At 28.1% G+C, this 13,263-nt stretch overlaps 2 protein-coding genes across 5 annotated transcripts in view; one reads left to right on the top strand and one right to left on the bottom strand.

Moving 5' to 3' along the window:
• LOC119671269 (zinc finger CCCH domain-containing protein 13-like) overlaps positions 1 to 13,263 on the bottom strand; it is a 379,289-nt gene that overhangs the window by 201,999 nt on the left and 164,027 nt on the right. The gene's annotated exons all lie outside the window — the stretch shown is intronic.
• LOC119671277 (cyclic AMP response element-binding protein B-like) lies at positions 835 to 13,096 on the top strand (the record flags this gene model as incomplete). Of its 4 annotated transcripts, none has more annotated exon segments than XM_038081845.1 (4): positions 835 to 963; positions 9,556 to 10,024; positions 10,115 to 10,249; positions 12,925 to 13,096. In XM_038081845.1, coding segments are annotated over 3 exon segments (496 nt in total), but the record flags the coding sequence as incomplete, so codon positions are not given.

The raw sequence follows: 13,263 nt of genomic DNA, 5'->3' as shown, positions 1-13,263 counted from the left end.
CAGGACGGTCGTACGACCGTCGAAGACATTTCGCAACGCACTACTGAGGTGAACTGGTTTCAACAGCTGCCGTAAACGAACTGTCTGACAGATCGCGCTCATTTTTGGCATAGTAATTAAGGACAGGGCTGCCAAACTACATAAACTTAAAATATCGAAAAATATACAGCGCGCGAATTTTAAATGAGAATTTCCGAAAACTTTTCAGTCTTAATGTATGTTAATTTTAATAACGAAATACTTAGTTCTACCTTTCAACCAATAATTCCAAGTAAAATATAAAACAAAAAAATGCAATAAAATTTTCATTCATTAAATAATATTATTTCACTAAATAAAAAAATATTTCTATATAGATTATGTGAGTTTGAAACAAAAATGTGTATATCATTTAATATTATTTATAATAATAAAACTTAAAATTTATTGAATATAGAAAATAATTTCTGTAAAAATTTAATAATCATAATGGAATATATTTGTGGTATTGCTTCGAAATATATAGATAAATATAAACCCACACATTATACTTAATTAATTTTTACAATAAAAGCTTCATTTACATTGTAATAAAAGTGACACAAACTATTATTGTATTATAATACAATAATATTTATGTGTTTCATTAATTTCAAATATTGTAAACATAAAAATTATATGTAACAAGAATATAATTTATACAACCCTGTCATTCGTGGTGAATTTGTCTCAAAGACCAAACTACTACACATTTCTGTTGCTCACAATTGACATCTCTTTCCCACATGCACACTTTTTCACAAGCAGAGAATAGTGAAATGTATTGAAATATGCTTTTGCGAAAATTTGGTACAATATGGAAAGACTCTGTGCAATAGAAAAATCTTATTTGTTGCTGCTCTGCAAATTTTTAATATTTCTACAAATAAATAAAAAATAAATTAATATTTTGTGAACTACATTTCATATAAACGGATTAAAAAAGTGTGTATAGTATTATTTTGTAATATTAATCTACTAAAGTTAATTATGAAATAAATAATTATTAAAATAGCGAAAAGGAAGTACTTTTTTATAACGTCATTTAATTGCCCGACTTGTGATGGGTTTTAATAACACTACTTTTCTCTTTTCCACTCATATCGGCTTATTAGTAATGTTTGACAGTTTGTTTACAAAAACCAACAACAATAATAAAAATTAGTGATGTCATCAGAAGTGAAGTTCTTTCTATTTTCCTTCTACTTTAGTTCTTCATACGAAATTTGTATTCGTGTGCTCGTATTGACCGCTATTATTTTTCGGTATCGTTAAATTTGTAAATGAATTATTTTATTAAATGAATTTAATAAAATACCATAAAGGTCCGCAACAAATCGAAAGTGTATATTAAAAAGTTACTTAATGATAAAAATATAATTTACAATAAAAAAATTGCTAATATAGCAAATTTATTTTTCAATGTGCTGAAAAAATTTGAACGAAAATTAGTGTTTCAAATTAATAAACAAATAAAGAAAAAAACCATATTAATTTAAGATTGATGCCAAAACGTGTTAAAATTTAGTGACAAATTATTTGTTGATTTTTAAAAGTATACACAGCAAACAGAAGAAAAGACACGGTATCTCAGCTGGAGTACTATAATATGCTGCCTGCTTATAGCAACAGTTTTCTTTCCCTCTGGAAGAGCACAATTTTCGTGTACAAATTTTTATCTCGGTGAAAATTTTTTATATGTATATATATACTTTTTTATATGATATATGTCATTTAAATTACTTGCTACTGATTAATGGATATGAGACTTAGTTATTTTCACTTAAAGTTTTTTTTTTTTTCAATTTTCATAATATAGTTTTTATATCCAGGAATGTAAAGATTTTATAACAGGGGCTGCCAACTCGAAGTCCCTTTCGTTACAATTCTGATATCTGAAATACATTATTCGTCTCAAATACAATTTGAAACGAACACACAATTTTAATAATAAAAGATATTCTTATTCTAAATTTCGAGCTCCAAAAAAGCATATTTCTGCTACAAAGATTCTTTAAATTCTGATATCTAAAATATATTTGTCTCAAATAAAAATTGGAAACAAACATTATTTTAATAATAAATGATATTCTTCTTCTAAGCTTTCACCTCCAAAATAAAAAAGTATGTTTCTGCATCAAAGATTCCAATTTTAATATACTTAATATTAACTATCTACTGTATTGTGTTATATATATACTTAAATTTCACTGTTTACTATCCTCAGTTCAAAGTTAATAAATTACATTTTAATAATAACTAAAATTTTATCCTTCACGAAGTTAACACCTATAGTTAGCAGTTGCTTACATATTATATCAGTTGACACAAATTTTGAATTATGAATAAATTTCTTATTATTTTTAATCTACTATATCTGTGGCGAACACATTAACTAGCCCAAAAAAACGCATAAATACTTGCTAAACCATATATGCTTGTAAAATAATAAATATTTACACAATATATTTAAAAGTGTCTTAATCAATAATAAAGTGGTAAAATAGAAGTACCACATATCTCTTATAACCCGTGACAGTGCAGCTCACAGCGATCTCTTTTTATATAATGTATATAATTGAATTGATACATATGTTCTGAATTTAAAGTCTTACTTTTCACTACTGTCTTTAAAACTATTAATATCTATGCCTAAACAGGCAACTAGTTAGAAGAGAGACCAATGTTTTGAGATGGTTGAAGTATAGTGACTGACCTTATTTTCTTGCAATGAAGTATTTATCTTCCAACGATTTAAGCCAGTCTGCTTATTCCAACAAATAACTTTGACAAATAATTTTTTCTTGTAAAAAAAAAAAAACTGTCAGGGAATGTAATTGGCCATGTTAAACTGAGTATCATTCATGAAAACCAAGTATCATTCAAACGGATGTAGCAGTATATCGAGATGAACAGATTGTGCTTTTATCAAAAAAAAAGAAATCTGGTAGATTACTTCAAAAAGTTTCAGAGTCGTCCTAGTAACAAATTTGTGGATACAAGCATGTACTAATGGTTATTATCTATCCATTATTTAAGCTGTGTAACTGATATTAAGACACTTTAGAATTACAATTTTATTAATAATTTGACTGTGAAATACTAAAATACTGTTCTGGCGATACATTGTCAAAGTGATACTTAATTTTAAACTTTATATTTTAGAACAATTCTTTAAAAAATTTCATCTCCAATCTACGAAAGAAAATTTAACTTGGATTGTTTATTTCATCCCCTTCTACATAATAAATTTTAAATCAAACTTACAAACAATCGATTTCATTTAACTTTATATAATCGATTTTTATATAAATTGTCTTAGTGATTATATAAAGTTTATTTATAAATTTATGTACTGTAAATTTTTCAATTATTGTTTAAACATTCTCCAGCGCTACGCAGTCGAAACTATGAAAACTACCCTCTCAAGCAAACATTACAAACAGAAACAGAAAATAACAAATTACGTCACTGCTGCCTGCCTGCCGTTTGCTACGATAAACAACCAAAGACCAACCAACCAACGAATTTAACGAAAGCAATACCACAATACACTATACCACAATGACAAGCACCCAAATAAAAAAATACACATAAAAACAACTCACACGACACAGACAGACATTTGGTCTTCGTAGCAGATGACGGAACGGGATGGAACGCAATGTACTGTTGCATACGTATACATTAAGCAAAGCAAATCAAACCAGTAGAATAGTCAGCCAGTTTGTCAGTTGAGCTAGCCAGCGATTTAGTCACTTGCTATGCGCGCGCGAATTTAAAGCGAAACCGCAAAAAAAGAAAAGGAAAAGAAAGGAACACAATAAAAACAAATAAGAAAAATATAAGTGGCAACTGTGCTGTGCTGTGCTGTGCTGTGTGCTCAGCTTTGCCGTTCTCTGCTTTGTTATGTTTGTGTTTGGCTTTTCTTTAAGTGACGTCATCTCATAAAAATACAAATAGTGAAGTAGAGTGGAGTGAAGTGTACGTTTAAGGCAAAAGTAGAAGCGATTAAGTTTGTGGTTATTAAAACTTATGAATACGTTTAAATGCGGTTCCAACATGAGCGGCACTCCTTTTTAACCAGTCAGACAGTCGGTTAAATCTTTGTTCCCCTCTGCCGTTATGACTGTGTTCACTTAAATATTCCCTCTTGGATATATTTATTATAAAGATTTGTTTTTATTATTATTAAATATACATACATTTATGTATATAGTATATGGTGTTTTTTTTTTATAATAAATATTTTTTGTTTGTATAAAATGAAATTTTTCTGCTAAACTATTTTCTTTCCCCTTACAGCGTTTTTTAAAAGTGCAATTTCAACATTTTTCTTTAGAGATATAAAAAAAAACTTAAAATGTTTAATTTCAGTTATTTTTTGAAAGTGTGAAGTAAAATTTAATTATTTTTGTTATTTATTAACGCTTCATTTATTCAAAACTTGACTGTTTCGTTATTGTTGTAATTGTTACTCTGGTTTTGTAACATTAAAGTTGGTTGACTCAACCTCCGCTTTGTTTATTGCTACGTATCAGCTTATGCAAAACTTTAACCATAAAAATACAGGGTGCCATATGAGAGTAGTTGATTTTTGAAAGTGCATCAAAATAAATTTCGAATTAAAGATCTTTTAATGTTGTGATCATTATTAATTATTATATTATTTTTATGAAATAATATATTTTTTGAAATACTATATCTGAAAAGATAACTGGTTATGCGCCGTAGACATTTTCGCCGGTGCCTATGAAGAAATTTGTGCAAAACATAATTTCCACCGTGGTTTGATGTGAGGAGTATCTACAACCTGTGCTGATCTTTAAGTCACAGCACCCGGTGATGAACACGCAATTCAACGTCAAATGAATGATAAACAAATACTTGATCATTCTTTCCGCGTAAGTTTAGGTATTAACCACAACCACTACGAATCCAAGTTCAACTATCTAACACAGCCGAATCTGCGGGCCACTGATTCCCGTAGTACCAGATTTACACGTCTGGTCGAGTGTTGCAGGCTGGGACAACATCTACCATATACACTTTTTGCACAAATGTCGGCTTAGCGCCGGGATTTTAGTCGCCTCATACGACAGGTATGCCTACTGTGGCAATATTTTAAGCCCTTCATTGAAGGTAGCTAATGGTAGTGTAAGATGAGGGGTGATTATTTAGGAGGAGGAATGGATTGGAATTGGTAAGCGGAGCAACCCAGCCAATTCTATAAGATGCATACAAATATTGTTTGGATTTAAGTTTATGTGTGACTTGAGGCAGCGGAAAACAGGTTGGCGAGCTGCTTGTGCAGTTATTTTTGGAAGTACTGAACGGCATTTTGTCGTCAGACTAAACGAGTGGAACGACTAGATTCGGCTAATCTTGAAACCAACTTTTTATTCTTCGTTCTCTATATTATTGGATTAAATGATTATAAAATTATTTTATTGTTTTTTTTTGCGTAACTTGTCCTTTTCTATGCAAATACTTTTATTGTATTTCATCTCTTTCTCTCTAGTATATATTCTATATACTAAATATACCAGTCTTTGACGCAGCTGAATACTTTTTTACAGTTGTTAACTTGTTACTGGGTAAGCTGGAACAGAGACATTTATCACGATAAAATTTTAACTGTTGCCAACAATATTGGCACATTATAAAATCTATAGAGTGAACTTAGCTTGAAAACTTATAAGCGACAAACTTCTTGTTTCACTAGTCTCAATATCTCTATTATATATAAGCTTAGTGTATTGAGCATAAATAATCAAAGATTATGCCGTCATCAAAATCATAAGATAAATTGGAAGTTTCTATGAATCGCACTAAATTAGGTTTGAAAAGTACTTGTATGTATTAGTATCGATAATATATTAACATGGCGCCTTTCAATCATTAATTCTTCTAATTCATCTCCTGATTGTTAATTGCTTCCTAGACTAGTTCTAGATATTAAATTCTTGAACACAGGATGTGAGATTATAACTCTTAAGCGATTTCTTTTCTAAAATTTTTCAATTTTCCGTTATGTTAAACCACTTCTACATACACTGAAATATATAACCTTTTGCTGTTATCTCCATTTTTTTTTTCGCAACATTCATAATTATATTAATTAATCTAAAAATATATACCATATATATGTATACAATATTATTTGTGTGCATGTATATATACATAATTATTTTTAAAAACTTAAAATAATATTTAAAGAAATGTTGGGAACTCGTTATTTAATATTATCTTAAACCATATCTTAATAAGTTCATGTATATTATTAATCTTAAGTAGTTTTTATGTGAATGTATGAGTCTCGTGCGATTAGTTTTCATTACATATGAAATTCTGTTTTCTTTTTTCTTCTAATAAATGTTGCAAATCAAAAGGTATTAAAATTTACTGATAATATATTATAGATTTCAAAACATTTTGACCTTTAAAACATAACAAATTAATGAACTCATCACATTATCTAAAACACATAAAATGACATCATATGAATGTATGTCATCAGAGTACTTTCAGTAAACTCTTCGATCAAAATCAATGAAAACCATTAAATTTTGACAATTGATAAAAGTTGGTTCTATAAAGAATTCCCCCAATATTGTTTTTATTTATTCCACAACTATCACTGAATGACTCACATTTTTATAATCAGATATTGTTTTTGTTTTTTAATTTAGTAGGGAGATTCAAGAATATTGATGATCTTTGATGGTATGAGGCAGTTTAAACAACATTTATTTATCGCTTCGTAGTTTATAAAGTAAAACCAGTAAAAAAGTAAGGTTTGGAGTTGCTGAAGCTTAACTACCCTACATACAAATGTGCTGAAATCATATTCGATCGATAAAATAATTGTCTGAAATAATAATGACAATGGTAAACTGGTTAATTAATAATAAAAAAAAAATCAATACTGAGTAGTTCTTTAAGACAAATTTTTAAACTCTTTTCCAAAAAATGGGTATCAAATACTTAATGATCAACATTCGTGTAAAAAGCGAGATATCAATAGAACAATAGATGATGACAAATTTTAAAGAGTCTTTCTCAAGTTCGTCTATCTCAAAAACTTAGAGATCAGTACTCGTGCAAAAAGGGATATCAATAAATCGATACATTGTTTGTTTATATTTGTAGTTCATATAAATAAAGGCCATCGTGAAAATCTATCAATTTATAAACCGATAAACCGATACATTGTTTGTATATATTTGTAGTTCATATAAATAAAGGACATCGTGAAAATCTATCGATTTATCTATCTCTCTTATATTTCAATTCTTTTTAAATGTGTATTTAAAATAATAATTCTTCTTTACTCTTATCAAATTTTTATTATGTACATTTGAATATATATATTATTTTCTTAAATATTTATGTTTTTATTATTCAACTGCTGTTAAATTGATTGTGATAATTAAAAAAGATATTATTTGTTGTGTGAAAATTTGGTATTATAATGATGACTAACAATAATAAATAAAGCAGGCTCCCAATAGAGCAGCGTAGTCCGACTATACTAAAATCTTTGTTAGATATAAAAAGTATTTGTATATAAACTAGTTTGGTTTGTGTATATAATTAAATTAATAACAAAAATCGTTTTGTTTATTATAATATATAGAAATAACTAGTTTCGTCTCCTATTTTTAAAAATTGAATTTCGTATTTTATTATAATCTCAATGGTATATTTATGTTAATATACTATAAATGGTTCTCTGACTCATTGTTGTCAAAAAATAAAATTAGTTTTTTTATTTTAATCGTTAACCGTCATAAAAGATATCGTAATTATTTATTGAATTTTAAAATACTTATCAATGTTTCTAATATTTCATGATAGAGATTAAATATAATACTTCAATTGTCATGAAATCAATTGTCTGTTTTATGAGAAGTACTTTATCAGATATCACAATTACAATGATGTTTCTTTAAATGTTTAAAAGTCGAAGGATAAATATGATGCCAAAACGAGGGTTTATATACGGTTATACGGTTATATAGGAACTCTTAGGCATTTCGTTTCATGTCTAAAAGTCGGAGAATAAATATGTGATATCAAATTGATATATACGAAACTATACGTATTCTATTTTGATTCATATAAATATGTTTATATATATATATATAAAACATTCAACGTTTATTTAATATTTTTTAATATCTATATTTTGATTATCCTTGAGAGTCATCAATATAGATAATATATAGTGCAATATAGACAACAGAATAAAGAAGATGACATAGATAAAGTTTTATTAATATTAATTTATGTTAGATCGATCGTGATTCTGATGATGACTCGCAAGGAGAGTCGAAATATAGAATATATTAAAAAATATTAAACAAACGTTGAATTGTCTAATAAAAAGCTACCTCTAGCTGGAAAAAAAATTATTAAAAAAACAGGTCGACAAATAAATTCAAAATTATATAAAATATATACATATATGTATAACATACTTATTTACGGATCTCGTAGGATACTCATTTTGATAGAATGATACTTTATTTATATGAAATTCCCACAAATTTATATTGAATAACTGAATAACTATTGCTTCTTTTATATAGAAGTCCCAGGTATGACTTGTTATGGGCCCAGTGATGCTTCATGTGCATGGAACTCCAATTTTTTCATATTGCTTCTTTTATATTGTAGTCCGCGGTATGAACTGTTATGGACCCAGTGATGTTTCATGTGTATGGGTTGCTTTCAAAGATGAATTGTATTCAAGTACAATATTAATTAAAATAGTATTTTGTGATATTTTAATTATTTTATAGTATAATTTAACTATAAACTTGATTAAGGTTGAAAATAAGTTTATACTTTTGTCACTAAATGAACCGTACTTACAGTTCTGGTATTATAACCATAAATATATGTTTGCTCTATATAGTATATGTATATATATGTATATATGAAACAAAGTATACTTAAATATATAAACACGCTGTATTAATAATGACGACGAAGTAATTTTGCATTGCAATATTTTGATAGTTTCGTTATTAATCCAAAAAGTTGTTTCGTCGTCGTCGCTATCGTGGCTGTTCGTTCACATCGTAACATCGTAGCCGCAGTCGTAGTCGCAGTCGCGACTCGCCAGTTTCTGTTCAGCAGATATCGCAATGTGGCTATTGTTGTTGGTGGGTCGGACTCTGGCGCTGCTACGTTCAAAATGATGTTGTCAGCTTTGCCGCTGATTATAATGATGATGGTGACTATGACTCATTTATAGCGCTACTATCAATTCGCCAGTATGAACGCTTTTATGTGATATTCGGTGTGGTTTTATCATTTAGTTTGGCTTTTTAAATATTTTAGCTATTTTATGTGCATTACGTTGCGCGCGAGGCTACAACAAAGTCAATACAAAAAGTATTTCCCGCTTTAATTATACTTCTTAATAATTTTATATTTTTAAATAAATAAATATAAATTATATTATATATATACGTATACATATATATGTATATAATTATTTTATATATTTTATTTATTTTTTTACAGTTAATATATCAAACTGGATAAATTAATACAAACGCCCCTTTGGCCGCCTGCACAAGGAATTAAGCCAAAAGTTGCTAACAGCTTTTTGTTGTTGCAAATAAGCAAACAACAAAAAAAGCAAAGAAAATTTAAAAAAATAAATTGAAGTGCAAAGGAGGAAGAAATTTTGGTTGATTTTATTTTATTTATATATTTTCTTGCATAACTTGAGTGGCCAATAAAATTTGTCAAACTGAAGCAATTGTCGGAAGACGTAACGGTGCTGTTGAAAATCAAAAAAATGGACAGCATCGTCGAAGAGAATGGTAATTCCAATAACGTAGACGAAGGACACAATTTATCAACAGCACAACAACAGAGCAACAATTCAACAAATTCCACCACAATTAATGTACCACCACCGCCATCATCGTCAGTTTTAACCACAACATCAAATGTGGTACAATATCTGCCACCACATGGTCTGCAGGTAAGAATAGAAAAATAAATATAATACTCATATTATATATATCGCTATTAACTCTTATTTTTATTTCACAACACAATAAAAAAAAAATAGTCGGTGATACAAGCAGCAAATCAATCCTCTGTAATACAAACCGCCGCCACCACAAACGCCATGTCCAAAAACGTAGTTTTTGTTAGCAAACCGAACACGACGGTAATACACACCACATCAGGAAATGCTGTCCAGGTAAATTCCCTCATTCCTATTTCTCATTCGAAATATATTAGAAATTCTAGCAATAAAACTGAAAGATTTGTTTGTTAGTTAAAAGATGTAATAATGTTTTATAAACAAATTTGCTATAGAGTAAAACTAAAAAAACAAAAACCAAAGCAACGTCGAGTAAATAATAAAATTGAAAAGTGTTAAAGATCACAGTAGTCGAATAGAAAAATATTAAGTAAAGAATTTAACAAACTGGTTGTTGTTGTAACCCGCTGGGACCTGTAAGCAGATAACATGAAAGGATATACGAGACAATAACATGGGTAGAAAAGTTGGTGGGTAGTGGTAGGAGGTGATGGAGGGGTCAAGCTGGTCATAAATAACACTTAATAATAAAAATATTAGCATCTTGAAGATATTTTTTAAGTCAATTATGACGAAAGACACTATTTTCTTAGAAGAAACTATTTTTAATAGTAAATTACAACAACAAAATTCAAATTTTTAATTAATTAAATTTTTTTTGACCATAAATCTTTTTTGAGTATTACCAACTACCTATTATCTGTACACTTTTTGGAAATATTCTTATACTTAATTATTCGTAAATATTTTGTTAGAATGCAGCTACCAAGTATAAAACTTGTATCCTATCAAATTTAAAGCTCAGTTAGTCGTCCATTAGCTAACTGACCGAAACCCGACTTGACTTGTATGATCGAACAAATGATACACAATATATATTATAGTTTTGACAATCAGTCTGTAGTTATTAAGTAAATTATACTATAGCATATTCATATTATTAGTAAAATATGCTGTCTAAAAAATATATAAATAACTTAAGATATAATCTTATAAAAACTTCTCACACACATAGTAGTAGGATGCTTAAAAAGTAGTTTTCATTCTTACAGTGGCGATTTTACACATGATCACTTTATATAAAATCTTAAAAAAAATTTAGTAAAATATTTTTAATAATAGAAAAAAAATTTATAGATAGAAAAGCTAGAAATATTTTTTTTTATATACTTAATTGTCTGTTACAACCGGGTGTCGAAACATCTCTCAGTTGTTCTTATGCCAGTCAGATATATGGAACTGGCACAGGTACTTAAAACTCCCAACTTAAAGTAATAGATCCACATTTTTAGTGATTTTTACACAATTGTGAAAAATATGAAAGCTTTTTTGACCAGAATATTTGGTTATTATTCTCATGTAATGACTAACGTAATTTCTTTATACGTTTTGCGATGTTAATATTGTAATACAGCTCAGTTTACCAATTTAAAATATTATGAACAATAATCATCAGTTGTACAGACAGAACTTAAGTAATATATTTGTTTTTAAAGCTACTGTAAATAGAGTGGTACTTACTTTTATAGATTACGTCTCAATTTAAATTTTATAATTATTTCAATTATCGATTGGCATTTCTGCAAATGTTTCTTTAATAAATTGTATATTAAACTCAGTAAAAAGTTGCCCTACAATTCTATATCATACATCCATACTAGTTTTCTAAATCAGCAATTTACTTTTGCTACTTACTGATGAGTCACTGAAATGAATAACTTACTTCAAAGCGAGGCATCATCGGTTATTATATGCTTGAATATATTTGGTTTAAAGATTTACTAGAAGAAAATTATTACGTTTGTAGTGTGATTTCTTTAGTCTACATCTTTTACTCTTTTTATGCAGATATTCACTTGTTCTGTTAAACAAGTTATTAATTTTTATAATAGTGAACTTTTTTCTGACCGTTGGCTTTGGGTTGTCTTATATTTGTAAATGTACAACTGAGCAAGAAGCAGCATCTTATAACATACAACATAATATCATTTCTTTCTCTCTTTTGACAAATCAACAACTATCTCACTATGATTTCAAAAACAGATAATATTTTTCTGGGAAATTTTTCCCAATTTTAAAGTTGGAAAATGATCCTGTACCTTAAGATAGGCATTAAATGTAATAAAATACTTCACTAAATTATATCAAATATAATGCTATTATATAGTCAATATATTTATAACTTAATTTAATCACTCAGAAGCTATTCTGAGAAGCTATTCAGAAGCTATTGTGATACATTCAATTGTGCACCCTCTTAGCGCACTTTCACAACTAATAGGGATTGTTATGTGTTGGAATTATAGTGCTTATTTATCAATAAAGGATCGGGTTGTTTTTTATATTTGTCATGGTGACTCCATGACAATAGTTATTCTCAGAAAGCATATTTGGACAAGTGACTTTGGTATTCACGCCCTGCTGCATCTACCAATAATAAATCAGACTTAGTTCCAGGCTCGCCACATCTTTATATAGTCACCCGTTCTTGTTGATACTACAAAAGGTTGACAAGATACTACAAGCCACTCATCTCTTCAAATAACCAAGTGGAAATCATACTTCACAACAAAAACAAAAACCATAGGCTTACATACATATCTATAACATATTTTTTCTTATTGCTGTTGCAATAACAAATGAAACATAATAAAATAAACACCTTTTAAAATGGTATAATAAATTATTAATACTTAAAAATCTTTCAGTTTTATTGTATATTTCTCTATATAATTACTTGTAATTAAATTTTATTGGTTACTAATATTACTTCAAAATTAATTTTATGTTTTCATATCTTAAAACAAACAAAAATACCAAAAATATAATAGCTCCCCCCAAATTTTCTATGTAAGATTAAACCAGAACCGAACACACACCACCTCGATTCAAATAGTGAGGATAGTCTAACGGATGAAGACTCACCTCGACGACACAGAGAACTCACAAGAAGGCCATCGTACCATAAAATATTTACTGAAATCAGTGGACCCGATATATCAGGTAAATAATAATTTTATTTATATATAATTTGTCATTAAAAACTAAAGCAATATATATATATTTGTTCACATAGCAACTTATATTTATATATACATATATATATAAATATATTCATTTTTATATTACATTTATCTTTGCATTAATTCTAAAATAAATAAAAACAATAA

The sequence above is a fragment of the Teleopsis dalmanni genome, chromosome 1 (assembly GCF_002237135.1).
Source record: "Teleopsis dalmanni isolate 2A chromosome 1, ASM223713v2, whole genome shotgun sequence".
Lineage (NCBI taxonomy): Eukaryota > Metazoa > Arthropoda > Insecta > Diptera > Diopsidae > Teleopsis > Teleopsis dalmanni.
Note: the sequence above shows the minus strand (reverse complement) of the source record. Positions and strands in the feature narration are given on the sequence as shown.